At 35.1% G+C, this 17,128-nt stretch overlaps 1 protein-coding gene across 1 annotated transcript in view; it reads left to right on the top strand.

The window, feature by feature from the left end:
* The window catches only part of DIAPH3 (diaphanous related formin 3), a gene marked incomplete at its 5' end in the record, with an annotated part of 246,726 nt that overhangs the window by 38,811 nt on the left and 190,787 nt on the right, over positions 1-17,128 (top strand). Inside the window, 6 exons of the mRNA XM_026081539.1 lie at positions 205-310; positions 14,213-14,323; positions 14,759-14,877; positions 15,026-15,142; positions 16,298-16,416; positions 16,556-16,620. Coding sequence (XP_025937324.1) covers positions 205-310; positions 14,213-14,323; positions 14,759-14,877; positions 15,026-15,142; positions 16,298-16,416; positions 16,556-16,620 — 637 coding nt within the window. The remainder of the gene's footprint in view (positions 1-204; positions 311-14,212; positions 14,324-14,758; positions 14,878-15,025; positions 15,143-16,297; positions 16,417-16,555; positions 16,621-17,128) is intronic.

Genomic DNA, 17,128 nt, shown 5'->3' with positions numbered 1-17,128 from the left:
TTAAGGTATCTTAACCATTATTATCAAGTCAGTTATTCTTTGGCTACAAAATTCTGCAAAGGGAATAAATAATGCTTGAATCTCATAAGTTTGTACCCAAGAAAATGAAGCAAGTGAATACTTCGACAGCGTGACTCTTCATAAAACAAACAAAAAACAGGGTTAAACATCTCTCCTGAGTGAAATCTTTTTACTTTCTTATAGCCTTGAAAAAATTTTGGAAGCTGTGACAGCAGCAGCAGAGGAAAGGAGTGTTGACAGATTCTCTCCTATTGTAGAAGGTCTTCAGGATAACTCAGTTCAGCTGCAAGTAAGCAAACTTTTTGTGCAAATAGTCTACCTCAAGTGAAAATGAGATCAGATATTTTTCTGTCTTGAACAAGTCTTTAGAATAAAATAGGGGAAGGGATGCTGTTTCAAATCAGGTTCAAACTTTGGAATGTTGTTTATAATGTCTTTTAAAATTCAACTTGAAGGCTCAGTGTTGAAAAATATTGCAGTGTTACAGGGTTAATTTGTTGATTTCTGTTTATCAAAACTTAAAAAGACTATGAGAATAAAATTCGAAAGCATGAGTTGTATATTCAGATGCAAAAAGAATATCTCACTTCTGGTGATATCTGCTGAAATTTCAAGATAAGAATTAATAATTAAAAAAAAGCAAGTGTTCTTGGTGAATGCTTTTGTTTTGTTTTTGTTTGTTTAAATCAGCAGGAAAACTGTCCCTTGGGCCTACTTCCTAGTTTCATAAAACTGCACCCAGAGAACGAGATCTTTCAACTCATTTTTAATTTTCTGCTTAAGCTGGGATATAGAGTTTAAGACTGAGAGATACAACTTACAGTATATTTGAATGATCATTGTAAATCATTTTTTAGGACTGTAAATATTAACTTATTTTAATTTTTCATGCAATTAAGTAGAAAATGTTGGTCATAACTGTCATTTTCTGTGAATGTTAGGAAAATGGCAAAAGATATCTCAAGTTTGGAAGGAATGATTGTGGTCTTCCACTTTAGCATTAAATAGTCCATGTCTAGTAGGCAAGACTGCTATTTGTTCCATCTTTCTCACAGAAAAGCTAACAATAAGGAAATTTTTGAAGATGGAGAATCATTTGTAGTTGAATTATGCCAGTACCATTGGGATTCTCTTTTGAAAAATTGCCATTCTTTTACTCTTTCTAGCTTCATCTCCCTCTTACTTGATTTCATGTCTCTTCGTTCTAGATTGGAGCTTCTTACTATTACAATTGCTACTTTACTTTTCTATTTGTAGTCTGTGAATAAGTTGCTTTCTAACTCTTTTCAGTAGGCTAGATGTTAATTTGTAGTATCATGTACTGCGTATTGTTAAAATCATTACCAAAATGCTCTGTTTTCAGAAGTGCATTTTGGAATACCTATTCTAGAAAGATCTGGGAGTAGCTAAACTGAGGTCAAAGGCAGATTGGGTGGGTAAAGGGGACAGAAAACTGTCTTCCAGCATAGTTATTTAAACTTGGTTACTTTGATCTGACAAAGAGAAAGCGTACTTTTATTCCTTTTCCTGTTTTACTGTTCATAGGTATCCCCACTTCTTCCTGGGCCAGAGATCTAATAGCAAGATATTTTTGAATCCTGCTGTCATAGGTGTAACAGGAATCGGTGACTAGAAACTGAAATAGGACAAATTCAGCTTTGAGTTCCTACTCACTTTTCTAACAGTAGGAATCAATAGCCATGGTGTAATCTGGCAGGTGAGGTGATAGCTGGGGCAAGGATGATCCTGAAAACAAGATTTTCATTAATCTTGTTAAATGCTTGTTAACTCAGCATGTGTATGTGGATTTATTACAATGGGGTTTTGGTGTTATATATGAATATCAAATCAAAGAATTCATGGATTCTCTTGTTCCATTTTATTTTTTTTCTCTCCATTCTCTTGAGGCTTGGTGAAAATATGTAAATGCCTGTAATGCTTATTGCTCTCCATTGTCAAGTACAAAATTTGACTATAACAATTAAGAACCTCAGACAGTACTTTAGGGTCAGGAAGGCTTCCCAGTTCCTCCCTCCCAATACATTGTATTGGCTAGGAATGTGGGAGATGTTGTGTGTTCACTTCACATGTTTTATTTATTTTTTTGAAGTATATCATCCTGATATTGACTTAATTTGAAAGATGTTGATACCAGGATAGTGCAGGTTTTTACATTATATATACACACATATGTAAGTGTGTGTGTGTGTATACATATGTATATATACTTTTTCCACTAGTGCATTTTGCTCATATATTCAAAATCATACTCATTGGCGTTAGGGTCAAAAAGGAGACTTTGTATTGGCAAGGCTGGAGTGGGGCTGGAAGGAGAACATTACTGTGAGAAATTCTGTGTTTGAGCAATGGCTCAAATGGGGAGGCTTTGCCTAGGGCTCAGTCTACAGTTAGAGTTGAGAGAGAAAGGAAAAAACTTTGAGCTCCAGTTGTAGTGGGGCTGGAAAGGGACCACAGAAGGAAATTGTACACTGCAAGAAAACAAGGCCTCCTTTTTCCCCTTTTTTAAAAAATAAAATCGTCTATAAATAGGTCTTCCAGTATAACTTGAATATGAACAGAGAGCAGCTATTTTAGATCAAGATTTGGGAGTAGATTTCAAAAATTATAGGATTATAATTTGGTTGGTAATCAGCTCCTTTAAGAAATAGGCAGATACCAATATTGATAGCAGCTGAGACTGTTAGCATGAAGGGGGGAAGGTCATGTCTGATTATCTCTAACAATTTGGATTTTTCTTATAAACCTGAATACTTTCAGACTTGCTGTTTACAGTGATGCTCAACTCTGTTGGTGTAATGCCACTGATGAGATACCTGAATCAGTATAGAAAACTTCAGCTGAGTTGTTAATTGTGTGGTAATAACATTTTATCTTTCTTAGGACTAAGCTTCAGATGCTAACTAAGTACTCTTCTGTTAGTTATGGCTTCTTACAATGCTTCTATAACTACACTTGGTATTTTGTTAATCTCCGATGTAGAAGATAACTGTCTTTAAATCTGGAAGTTCATTATTACATTTTTTACAATTGGAGTTACATTAAATACATGAATCTGGCTTTATTTAGAGTATTACTCTAATGTTCCTAAAAATAGCTCATATTTCACTGTTTAATTTGCTGTATGTTATAGGGGCATGGAAGCTTTTTTTGAGGTAAACATTTAAACACTTTTGGTAAAAAGCTATGTGCTTTTTCAGACAGCACACAAATGGATGCTTTTTGTGTGTGTGTGTGATCAGAAAAATCAAGGTTCTTCATGTGAATCAGCTGTAAACTTTTATAACAGTGACAATGACCTGGTGGTTAATTTGACAGTGTTTTAATGAGACAGAATTTCACAGTTGTCAGTTATTTGGCATACTTGGTTTGATTGTTTGCTCGATATATATATACATATATATATATATATATATATATAGGCTTGCTTTGTGACAATTCAGTTTGACACAACTGACCTTTTCATTCTGAATTGACCAATGTTTGTTACTTGAAGGCTGAATATATGAGAAGCATTAGTATGATAATTTTTGTATTTTTAGTGAAAGCTCTATGTATCTACTTTTTTCATTTGCTGAAAACAAAGGATATTCTCACTTTCCTCTTTCATAAAACCCCAAATTATGGAAAGACTACTCAAATATTTTTGGTTAAACAGAAGCCTGGTGATCACTAGTTTGAAAATATAACCATAGCCAGCAGTAATACTGAGGATTCTGGTTTTCTTAAAGTAAATGAAATTTAACTTCTTTATGTCTCTGCTCAGTGTTGTACCCTATATACTTATGGTGGCAACTGAAGAAGTCTATTACTCTAGTTATTCAAGTCATAGAAGCAGGAAATACTGTTCTTCTGACACAAACCATTTTGATGTGTTTAAGACCAAAAAAAAAAAAAAGTGAGTTGCCCAGTTCTTGTAGAATTAAGTGAACACTTTCACTCTCTAATCATCGTCTTTCATCACTGTTCCTCAAGCAAGTAGTTAAACTAATGGGAGAATGCCATTGTAGCTCCTATTCAGTTCTGGTGGCAGATGCCAGCCTCTTCCAATTTCTCAGTTAGAACTGAGAAGAGGTACAAGGCTGCAGCAAAGGTGCAGTTCTTTCTTTTCCAAGTGAGTTACTGAAACGAGCACTGATCATGCCTGTGGAAACATGCAGGTGCTTCACACATGTCCTAACAAAAGCTTTTTTGTGACAAAGGAAAAAGGTCTTATCTATTCATCGGTAGCATTATCCTCTCAGTATTCATAATTATTGGAGGATACCATTTCATCTTTCTTTTTCATTTGATAATATGAGAACATAGGACAGTAGGGTGTCTGATATCTCGGTTAGATGAATTTAGTAGGTATTAGCAGTGAGGCTGGTTTGTAAGGCTTTCTAGGTATTCTTTTTTTATTCTGGAATTCATTCCCAACTTCAGTTACCTTCCATTCAGTTACCTTCCTRTTTCTGGGGTGTCATCAGTCTCTGGGAATGATGCATCAAATATCAAGTATGTGCTGCTTTTGTCCACCTTTGGGCTTGCACACTGACAGCTTCAGTTACTTCACACCTCAAAGGCTGAGGCATGAACTCATATATTGTGTGCGAAGAGAGACACATTCTAGATGTTTGTAGAGCAACTATTTGGAGCTTTGCTCATACCATTTCAGAGAGAGCTCAATGTAAACATCAATCTGCATTTGAATTTTTGTTCACTTAAGTTCCTTGGATTTGACTTAGTGTGTGTGTGGGGGTTGTTTTTTGTTTTGTTTTTTTCTTTTTTGTGACTTGATGCAGTCTCCCCTTATATTCACAACTCACTTGGTAATTCTTGGTCATTCTGTGCTAATGAGATCCTTTTTATAACCCAGTAGGAAATATGATGAAGCAGATTAAAGTTCACCTTATCTAAATGCAGAGACCGATAGTCTTAATATTCAGATACTTTTGATTCATGTAAATGCACAAATGTACATGTATGGCCAGTACATTTCAAGTCATTACTAAAATGCATACTTTTTTGTTATCAGCAAGGGGAAATAGTTGTTGAACATCAATATGGTGTCTCTACCAAAGCCAATTCTATAGTTAAATCCTGGCAAGCAAGATGTAACTAAATCTACATTATCTTTTTACAGCCTTTACTACAACTGCATACCCTTGCAGTAACGGTGAGAAAAGTGGAGTAGAAAATCTTACTGCAGTTCTCTTATTTAAATGGAGAAGATGTGCCATAAGATGATACTTGTCTATATAGTTAACATTGAAAATCTTGTGTATGTGAGTAAAAGCTGCTCTAGCTACTGAGATAAACCTGACCTTTTCCACTAGAAAAGGAGCAGGTATATTCTGTCTGGTCTTTATCTGTGAAGAATACCAATTTAAAGTACAGACTGTGAAATCTAATTTTCAAAGTGCATCCTGTAGCTTGAGAGACATCACCAGTTAGAATCATGGAGGAAAATCCATCATAGAATTTCAAACTGTAGCTTCTTCAATAAAGAATATATCAAATCTCATTGATCCAGGTGCTTATGCAGAAAAGCATTTCAAAAATGTTAGATATTCTAGTGAATTGTGTCATCATCTATGCAAAACTCTTCTTCACCTAAAAGTAATATATACACAGTTTTCTTTCTATTTTTTTGTGTTCATCTCATAGATAAGCATGCAAGTATTCTAGATTTCCCTACCATTTGACAGCAAAGGGTTAAAAAACATTCCAGGTGGAATATACTCTTAGACCTGAAAGCTCTCTGAAGACTACATGGTGGACTGTATTCAGCTGCAGTCCTTTAGGGATGGAGAAGGGAAGGGAAGGAAGCATCTAACCAGACTGCCAGGTGAAGTGAAAGATTTGCTCTTGGCTTTTTTCATGAAGAGAGGAAAATGCCTCTGCATGCCTGTTGTCAACAGCAGGATACTCTCAGAATTACTGTCTGGGTTAGAGGTGCCTCTTAGGAAAGAGTACTTAGAAATTGCAGTCTTTGGCACCGCAATAAAACTTATAAAGAGGCACCAGAGAGCTGGGTATTACCATATGTCCTTCACTATTAGAAATAATAACAACTTCACCTCTTCAGGCATCTTCTCAAGAGCAGACTGTTAAAATTCCTAGTTTCTGCTAGAATCTACAACTTTTGACTTGGTTTTGGGTAAGGAACATATGGCCATCCAGCCCATTTTGGAAAGTGTTCAAACAAATGTTTGAAATTTCACAGTATGTATTTTCCTGTTACAAAAAAGAGGTCAGGTACTTTTTTTTTTTTTTTTTAAATGTGAGAAACATTAACACATTTCTCCAAAGTTTAAATGCAGAATGGGTACCAGCAACAGTTTTTGTGCCCTTCATCTAATAAAAAAAAGAGAACTCATTTTCCTTAATCTGCAAGATGCTTGTTGCCATATCTCTGTAGGATCTTTGTATTATAGATGTTTAGTTTGTGGTAGGTCTAACTACTATCAGTTTGAGATTCATTCTAGTGTTTAACTTCCTAAAGAGCCTCTCTTCACTTGTCATGTACTGAATACGCTGGGAGTGTGTTGTTGCTGTTGTTTTCCTTCCTTCTTCTCAATGACTGACACAAAGGATGATACTGTTGGCAAAGCAGTGAATTCAAGGACTGTTGCTTTAATTCTAAGCTCTTGAAATCTTCCACTGAATGTTCAAAAATCATGTTTAGTTTCTACTTTGGACTTAAAATTCATAAGAACAACATGCTTTGGCTCAGGTGTGCCTCCCTTAGTATCTTTTCATGTTCTGAAATCCACAGCTCATGTAAATTCTCATTCTTGTGTATCACTGAAATCTGTTGGCCTTTCAGTGATATGTAGCAGCATGTGTTTTCACTATCCCTTCTGTTAGACTCTAGTTGAAATACTTTCAGCCTTGACTTTCATGTCTGGCTCAGACATAAGGATCTGTGTTTTAGAATATGCATGCAAAACTTCCTGGTAGTGAAAAGACCTGAATAATGTTTGCAAAGGGTATCTCTTCCTCCTCCTCAAGCCAGGATGGTGTGTTTTTAAGTTAAGGAGCCTACTTGGATAGAATCCAACTAAAGTTATCTTTCGATAACATGTAGCATGGGTACTGGTTGTCAGATAGGCTTGTTACAGCCTTTTTCATTCATCACAGATCACTCTATTCAGATTTCTACCAGTAATACTATTTTCTGCATCAGCTTTCAGGGTTGTGCAGAACCACCTCTCATCCCCAGGCACTTCGGTGAAGCAGCTACCTTTTGAAACTGGTTCATAGAACACCTCATTCACTTGTCTTGAAATCTTTTGATAACGGATGCTGAACATTAGCAGACAGTCTCAGTCATATCAAACTGTTAGGATTCTCAGCTCTCTGGGAGAGAGGAGTTATTTTAATAGCAATCTTCAAGTTTTATAGAATCCCAGAAATGAAATTTCTTTATTTCATAGTGTAAAAGGATTCGACCCACTGCCCCCAAAGTATTTTTGCGATCTGGGTCAATATAGGATGTATTCATGCAACCATGATCAAAAAAMCCCCCCTGATATATGCTTCCCTTTTTCTGCACCTTTCTCTCTGAATTCTTAGAATTATTCTTAGTGAGGCCTTACTCCATTCCTCTTCCTTCTAATGGGGAATGCCGTTGAAACTTTGACTGCGTGCTTTCTTCTTAAGTGATCTTTTCAATTGCTACTACTTCCACCAAGAAAGTATATGTGAGGGAGTTGTTTTCCTTACACATATGTTAACTTTCAGGACTTGCCCAGAATTTTTGCTCGCAATGATTTCAGACTTCTTTGGAAGCTAATTTACCTGTCTGCCCAAAACCTCATACTACCTCAGCAGAAGTAACTTCATATGTTGAAGAAGACTTTTTTTTTCTTTTTTTTTTTTTAAATATGGACTTATATGGACTTTATATGGACTTGCCTGCTTGTGTCCATGACTGAAAAATTCAAAAGACTGTCAGACTGCTTACAGAATCTTATCAAAGGTAACTCAGTGTAAAAGAATGCTGTTGAATTGTCAGTTTAGGCACACTTATCTAGCATGCAAGCAATGACTGTGTCTCCTGTGTCCCAAGAGCTGACACTTATAGAGCTGTCAACGAAAGCTTCATTTGTATTTGCAGCAAGTGTTATGTACTTTGAGAATTGTCAAGGAATGGTGTTGCATTTGGAATAACTGTTGTTCAATTTTTGCTTAATTAGGGATATTGGAGATGAGTATGAGTGGATACTCCTTGGAATTGTGTGTAGTATGGACATAGGTACAAACAAACACTTGAGGTAGAAAATTACTTGCCTTTAACAGTTCCTTTCTCCCTTTAAAAGTTCTTTCTACTCTTTGGACGTTTTGGTTTACTCTTTGATCTGCTCCTTTATTAGCAACATTAGAGATTGGGCTGGGGAACTTGGAAGGCTTGCTTGTACTCTGTTCTGATGGACTCTGTGAATAGGTAGTGAAGGTAGCAGGAGACATCTTATTTCAAAGAACAGTTTCCTATCGAAGAAAGCTAAAGTAACCTATCTTTGAAATTTGGAGGTTCAATACATTTCATTTCTTTTAATGGAATAAATTATGGTATCTGTTATTTCTGCTGTATTTCTGTAATTAGTAGCCACTCTCTGGAAGTACGGAGCAAATTCATGAGACTGTTAGATCTGGGAATTTAATGATTGTAAATACTGATCTGTATTTGAGTCTTCAGAATTTTTTAATTCTGAAGTGCTAAGCAGATATGGCACTATTTTAAGATGGGGAGTTCATAATCTAGCCTTTTCTAAAGAAAAGGCACATACCCCCATCTTTTTAATCAAAAAAAAAAAAAATCATGACATTGAAGTCTTATGTCCTTGCTAAATTTGGCATTCTGTGTTTACAAGGGAGGTTTTGTGCGACTTCTTGGCTTTTCTGTTTTTCATTTGCCCTGCTTCTGATTTAATGGAAATGATAATCCAGTACCAGCATGTTTTTCTCCTCCATTAATATAACAACAGTGGCAACTACAGTGTACTGATCTAAAGTCCCTTTGAACATAAGATGTTCTTCAGATCTCACCTTAACTTCTGGACCTTAGTGAACTTTGTTCACTTACTTTTAATCCTTGATTGTATACTTTTATGAAGTCTTTTTTTTTTTTTTTTTTTTCCTTTTGAGGCATTTTTGTGGTTGAGACTTCCTTATTGAATGGTTAGATGCAGATGGAACTCAAGTACAAAACTAGGGGCAAACTAGCTTTCTAAATCACTTGCAAACAACAGATCTTACCTCTTTAGCAAAATAAGATGCTACAATTAGGATTTAGTTTGCATGCAAGCCAACTATTACTCCATTAAGCATGTGAGAAGTCAAAGTTCTCATATAGCCCAGGGAACCCTGAGGCTCAATTTACTTGGCCACACATGAACATCTAATGTCATTTCAGATGTGTTTTTTTTTTTTTATCTGAGAAGTATCTACAGTTCTGACAGATAACTCGGGTCATTTAGGAAGTCCCCACCCTTCTGGACCCCTATTTGGAAGCTAGGTGGGATAAAGCAGCTGTAATGGTACTATGTGCTCACTTTTAAGCCAGTGAATTGAGGTCCTAGTCAGGAAAGATAATATATCCTAGAACGCATCAGTCACTCAGTGTGCACTGTAAGGAAGATCTGAACAGCTCTTAGAGCCTAGTCAGCTACTGACTAATAAGAATGGAAGTTTAGCTATGCATATAGCTACATGTAGATGTCTGTCTATATGTAGACATCTAAACGTAGGTGTCTGAAGCTTGTACCGTGTTCTGGGAAGTCCTGGGAAACTCCTGAGAGTTCTGTTGAGTTCTTTCTTGCACCTTATGCAGACACTGCTAATTGTCCTGAACTTGTTGCTTCTTTTACCTTCAGACATAGGGTAGTATTAACATATTTCTTCCAACTGCAAGCTTTAGAGTACTAGAAAGTTTCTTTACTCTTGAGTCTGCCCCGAGCAGTTGGTTAAGACTGGCTTTTAATAAGCCACTGTGATGTTCATCAAACTTAAAAGGGGCATTTCTTCTCTTTTTCTTGTTTTTTTTAAATATTCCCCAAAATTTAACTTTCCAGATTTCTGGTGTTGCTAAAATGTTCACAAACTTGTTTTTTGTTTTAGTAGAATTTAAGATACTTTTCTTTACAGTTAAAGTTCACTAAACAGTCCTGTCTTGTGACAATCTACTTTTGAGTGAATGACCAAATTTTGCATTATTATGATAATGTGCGATTTAAGTATTGTATACTAATTGTTATATATTATTATTGTTATTTTAACTTCATGAAGCAAATTGCTCAAAGGTAGATTTAAGCAAGGCACTGCTTAGATTGGTTGCTTCAACTTGTGCAATTTTTTTCATTCTGCTTTTTGTAGACTTCTCTTTGGAATTTTCACAATCACGTTGTCTTTGTATTCCTTTAGGAATAGTTTGCTAACACAGTCCAGTTGGTCTTTGTCTTGTTTATCCCACAAAAGCCAAAATACGTTCTGGTTATAATCAGCCTTGCAAATTCCCACTTGAGCGAATTTGACTCAAATACTGGAATAACAGTACTTTTAAAATGATATAGCTCTTGCTTTTCATGGTGGTATCTTGTCTCTGTTCTATTTGAATAGCATGTGCACATGTACCTTGTTGATGTGGCAAATTTAAAAGAAAATAGCAAATATTGTAGCAGCAATTACATCTGTAGACATCCTTGCATCTACATTGCATTGCTACATCAAAGACAAAACTAGTTTGTTCTTAATCAGGATTTCTGAGGTAGCATATGCTGTTCAGTGTCTGATTGCATCTTTGTTGATGGCTTAAATCAAACGATGTGCCAAATGCTGATTCCTTGCTTAGCTGCCCCTTCTTTTTCGTAACACTTTGCCTGCCTGTAACAATGACAAGGGTTCCTGTGCTAATGCAATCAAGCAACATGGAGTTTCACTTCATTTGAAATGTAACTGTAACCTTGCAGTATTGGACTTGATATACATTTAATATTGAGTTTATGGCAGTGCTGTCCAGTGTAGTCTCTACTCGGTGAAATACCTCACTAATGTCAACAGGAATATGGGTGTTTGTGTGGAGTCTGTTTATATACTGAACTACTGGATTTGAATGGCAGAGCTAATTGAATCAAGAAAATAAAATTGAATGAAAGATTCAATATTCCAGAGATAAATCACAAAAAAATTGGTGATGGTGTAACAAGTCTCAGCTAAATAAGCCAAGTAAAAATTAAAGGCAGTAAATTTTTTGTCATTGCTGCTGAAGAAAAATGCAAATATTGATAAAGTGTTTGGTGAAGTAGACTCATGCTAAAACAAGTACAGAAAGGTTTAAGAATAAAGAATACAGCCCATATTTAGAGCATAAGAGAATATCTTCTGTAAGGCACTTTTGCACTGAATTTTAACTGTTTAGGATGCCTGCATGCTCCACCACTTGTTGGATCCAAGTTACAGACCAGGCTGAGCAGATTCTCCACCAAGTTGTTGCACTGCAACCTTGTGCAGTTTGTGGGCCTAAGGAAGACACCTTGTATTCAAAGCCAAGAATGTAGTGTTAGTCTAACTAAAGTCTTAACAGACTAAAATTATTATTTACAGGTCTCTCCTGTCATTTCATGCCTGTGCTCCTCTATGCTGCGTTTTTGTTTAGGATAATATTGCTATCTATTAGTTACAGAAATGCAGATAACACAGACTTGCACAAGCTAAGCAAAATCTAAAATAAGTGGGGTAGTATTCATTCAGTTATTAGATAATTGCTGTTGTAGCTAAATAAGTCAAAACGGAGGTCCAGGCAGGCTGAGCCAAGTCTCAGCAAAGCCTGACAAGTCCACAAACCTGTGTTATTAGCTTAATGCAAAGCCTGTTACTAGTAAAAATAACACCATATTTACTGGGCTACAAGGCTGCAACCACATTCTGAATAAGGTTTTAAAGGTCATGATAGACAAATATTGAATGTGAAGAGCTTATTCAGTGTACAGAAATGCTTGATTTTACAACAGGAGAGTCTTAATTTCTTCTCTATCGGGTGCTGTTAAGACAATTACTGGAAGTTTTTATTCAGTCCACTTTTTAAGAGGCTGTGTACCTTAATGTTTTTATTGCTGTATGAGGTTTTGGATCTAGGTAAGTCTAAAGATGTTTTTTATTTATCGTTCAATATTTCTACTTTCATGCTTTGAGGTTAGCACTGCTTCTTGTTAACATAATGTTGAGTGATGCTTCAACAGTACCAAACAAACAAATGTTAAAGTAACTTTTAGAAATAGTGTATGTGCAGTAACACAAGGTTCACAAAGGCTTTGTTTGGTTTTATTTGAACAAATAAAAAAAATATGACGTAGTAAACTTTTAAGTTTCTAAAAGACTAAACATTCAGCACAAAACTGAATTACAGTAAGCTTAGGGAAATGGCACAGATTTTGGGGAGAAGAAAAGTCTTAATACTTCTGATTAGCTCTACGAAGATGAGGAATCCACTGTAGCAGGCTGTTCAGAGAAAAAGGATTTTAAAGAAGAATCTTCAAATATGACAAATCTCTCTCAAGGAAACATATCTATAGTTTCCCAGATCTCCCATGAAAACTTTTTGTAGAACTTATATATCGTAGTGAGTACTAAAGTTACTTTATCCTTGAGTTCCTTCAAAACTTTTGTGTGTGACATCTAATTATTTGCTTTGTTTCTTAAGTTCTTCTGCCAGCCCTTCAACTTGTGATAGATCCTGGCTGTCTCCAAGTGTTCTCCTGTGGCAATTTCTTTCATAAACAAGTAGAACATTTGGCCTTCGTTTTTCCTGAGTACTCTTTTTTTACACCAGGATATTTTACTGGTCCTACATTTTCTCTGGTACACTACTTAGTTGTTTTTTTTCTTTTTTGTGGGGGGAGGGGGAGAGAGATGTATTAATTTTAGATGGTTTTTGCAAGTTGTCCCTCAAACTTTTTTCTTTGTTTAGCCTGCCTTACACCAGTTTTATGTTTGACTGAAAGTTTTTTGTTTGTTTCCTCCAGTTTCAGTTCAGTTAGATTTTGTAACTTGATTAATTATTGTCTAAGACTGGAATAAGTTACAGAGTCTATCTTATTTTTATGCAGCTGACTTAAAAATTTGAATTTAGAGTGCTTTGTGCTATTGATGTCAATAAAATAAAAGCAATTGTTTTCTTTATTATCTGAATCCAGGTACTTGCATGTACTGAGCTTCATAGCAATTTTGAGGGAATAGAACTGAAATTCAGTTCTTCATTCATGTAAGGGGAAGGAGGGAAGTTTACTCCTACTCCTATTACTGTTTTAAAGTTGTTTGACACAAGATATCTTGTATGACAAAGTAGCATAAGAATAGATGCAATCATGGTAGGTTTTAACAGCTGAACTAGATTCTAGCTGAGCTAGAGTTTTAGACCTAGAGAAAGGGACCATGGTCCCTTTTGGTGGATTTTTTTGGTGAATTTGTAACAGATAAAATTTGCCTAATAAAAATGGCGACCCATGTTGTGTTTTAAGACCAAATGACAGTATGAAAACGAAATGGATTTTGGTACCTAAGTACTTTAAATCAGATATGTGCAATTTTACAAATTTCTGCACCATAGTTGTCCTGATATTTGCCTTTGAGCTGAAATACTGGCTCCCATCAAGTATTCTATGAAACTCAGTACATCGAGATTCTGCAGTTCTGAAGAACGAAGATTAAAAAAAAAAAAAAGCCCATTCTGTTCTTTAGTTTAGTTTAGATAATAAAATGCTGATTAATATTTTTCACTATACACACAGACTTTAACCTTTACTATTTTTATTATGTCACTAACTCTTTATATATACGTATAAATAAATGTATATTAACACTTGATTTTTTTTTTTAAATTATGCTTTAGTAAAATAAGCACCTTGTAAGCACAATTAAACGTGACTGTGCTGAATGAACTTTGTATTTTCATTAAATGGCAAAATTCAGTGGGGCGAGAGGAAATATTCACTTTCTAAGGAAATTTGTGATTAGTGTTTGGTATCTACAACTCATGTGGCTGATAAGTTTAAGTATCTTAATTATAAGATTACAATGGTGTGATAATTAGACAGGACTTAATGTGGAATGATTCTCAAGTGGTTCATTATGTTCTTTTAATTCTGTACTGAAAACTAAGAAATACAATAGTTCAATTTTTCCTCTGTTGTAGGTAGCTTGTATGCAGCTCATCAATGCTCTTGTTACATCTCCTGATGATTTGGATTTTAGGCTTCACATCAGAAATGAATTTATGCGCAGTGGATTGAAAGAGATATTGCCAGTAAGCGTCTTCTAGTCTCTGTTTGCATTACTGTTTAGATTATTGGACTATTTGAGCTTGTGAGGGGGAATGGGAGAACAAGTTCTAATACATTATTCTCAAAGGCATTTTATTAAGTCTGAGTGTGAGCAGTTAGATATAAGAATCAGTCTTAAAATAAGAATGAAAAGATGGAGTGTGTTCTCTGAAGTTTATGCTGAATTCTCAACCTTTTAGGACTTGAATGACTGAGAATATGCAGCAGAATGTTGTGCAGATACTAGTTAAGCCATACTGAAGCCATGTTTAGCTTTTGAATATTTAATTAACCTGTGTGTTCTTGTAATTTTAACCTTTAAAATAACGTAGACTTATAGAAGTTATTAAAAAGATAAGATATATTTACATCTGGAAACTCTAGTTTTTGCCAGACTTTCTCCTGTTTCTTTTTTGCAGCAATTGAAATGCATAAAGAATGAAGCTCTGGATATTCAGCTGAAAGTGTTCAATGAGCATAAGGAAGAAGACATGATTGAGTTCTCTCATCGTTTGGAAGATATTAAATCTGAACTGGAATATCCTTTCTGGTATTGGCAAGAGAAATATGTACAAATAGTGTATATAATGGACATTTTTCTGATATAGTTTTTGTTTAAAAAAGTTACCGGTCAACATTTAACTGAAAAATTTTTTTCTTACTATAATTTTCCTTAACTCTTTTACTGAAGTAAATGATGTTTACAACATGGTGTGGAATACAGTTAAGGACACTAGTGCGGAAGGATATTTTCTTTCTATACTCCAACATCTTTTGCTGATAAGAAATGATTATTTTGTACGGTATGTTTAATGGTAAATGTTAATTGTGAATTTGGTTATTGTATAGTCATTAATAGAATATTTATTCTACAAAATTTAATGTTGAATGCAGTTTAGTATTTTTCTGGGCAGACGGCAATATCCCTTTGGTGAAGAAAATAATCTCTGAATAAGTGATCTATACATCTTTGTCCCTCCTGCTTAGAATACAATTATATATAAATCTAGAATACTATTCTTGTTGAGATCTGAAGGTTACTGACTGCAAGTATAAGCCATAACAGATTAAAGGTCCAGTCCTGATCTATTGTGGCAGTAGCGTTGAAATCTTGTGACGTGTGAGTCAAATGACAGAAATAAGTACGTACAGAAATGCACTACTTTATGCAAATCTGAACATGTTTAATTTAAATTGTTCTGTTGGGAATAGCATATTCTCTACATGTTATGATTTGGTGTGAATACGTTAGTGTCTCTTGAAAATTTGTCAGATAAATTTCAGGGCAATAGTTAATCTTGCATGTTTGAAGCGACAAATGCTTTTTATTAAGAAAGCTTCTTGTGTCCTTTTTGAAGAGACATTGGGGCAACCAGACATAAACTGGACAGAGGGAGAAAGCAAGCTGATTTTTGTGTAGTCTTTAAAAGTGCTTACCTGACAGGGCTACATTTATGCGAGACCTCTTCCCCTGGAATGGTTTGAATTCACATGTCTCATGTTCTGGACGAGTGACCCAGCTGTCATACTACCAGGCATTTTCAAGCAGTGGCTTTTTATTCCTCTTAGTGAAGCAGGGCTGTAATGCATCCATAGTTCAAATAGTCACAAAAGCAGATCAGGCTAAAGGGAGAGCCTAAGAGGCTTGCTTTGTATTGGGAGGAAGCAGAAGGGAGTCTTTTCTTTTTATAGTTCTGTAGAAGGATAGATGCAGAGTTTATTATACAAGAAAGGTTTATCCATAGGTGGTTTTTTTGTTTGTTTGTTTTTTTTTAAGGCTTCAACAAAACCATTAGTATACAGCCAGATGTATTTGTCCTTCACTAAGAAATCAAATGAGACGTTTGGGGTTTCTATCTATCCTTCTGTGGAAAAAGTCAGTCCAAATGTTTTGGTCTTACTGTAGACTGGATTTTAAACGTATGCTAATAAATAAATGATCTTATGTCTGTCTTTAGTCCACAGTATTTCAAATTAATTGAAGAATGTGTGTCCCAGATAGTGTTGCATCGAAGTGGAACAGACCCAGATTTCACATATCGTAAAAGATTAGATATAAATTTCAGTCACTTAGTAGGTAAGTACTGCTTGGAAATGATTACGGTATCATATTTTTCTTGTATGCTCCAAAAACCAAGTTAAAGTTGTATATGTGATTAAGAATCTTGTGTTCCTGTATATGTACAAGTATATGTTTGTTTGTTTGTTTTTTAAAGATATTTGTGTAGATAAAGCAAGATTAGAAGAATGTGAAGAGAGGGCTTCGGAACTTTCCAGAAAAGTAAGTAATTCTGAAGTTATGTGATCAGAAGATGGACACAGGGAATTACAGAATAGCTTCATGAATAGTCTAACTGAAAATAGGATAGCTTTTAACTTCAAAATCCTGTGATCACTTATGTATTAGTGGAAAGCTGGATGTTTCTTGTGCACACTGGGAAGCAGAGAAAATTGATGTGAAATAGTTACCATAAATAGAAGGTCTTCCTGCTATTTATTTTGAAGTTTCATGTACAAATCTATCAAAAATCAACTGAGTGCTTGCACTGAATAGTTTTTATCAGATTCTTTGTCAAGATTAACAGTGAGAGAATATATATTGGGTCATTTGTATTTACAGACTCTGTATTACAAAAGTTTATTTTTTTAAGCTAGAGTTCTCTATACAATTCCAACTGAAATAATATTAATTACTTCATGCCAATTAGTAAAGACTTGTAGAACTGATGAAGATGGTGCTTCATTCACCCTCAGTGGATACATGGGGAAGTTAAAGTAGAATAGCAAAT

This window comes from Apteryx rowi, unplaced genomic scaffold, assembly GCF_003343035.1.
Source record: "Apteryx rowi isolate R43461 unplaced genomic scaffold, aptRow1 scaffold_553, whole genome shotgun sequence".
Lineage (NCBI taxonomy): Eukaryota > Metazoa > Chordata > Aves > Apterygiformes > Apterygidae > Apteryx > Apteryx rowi.
The sequence above is the reverse complement of the archived record's forward strand: the minus strand, read 5'-3'. Positions and strand labels throughout refer to the sequence as shown.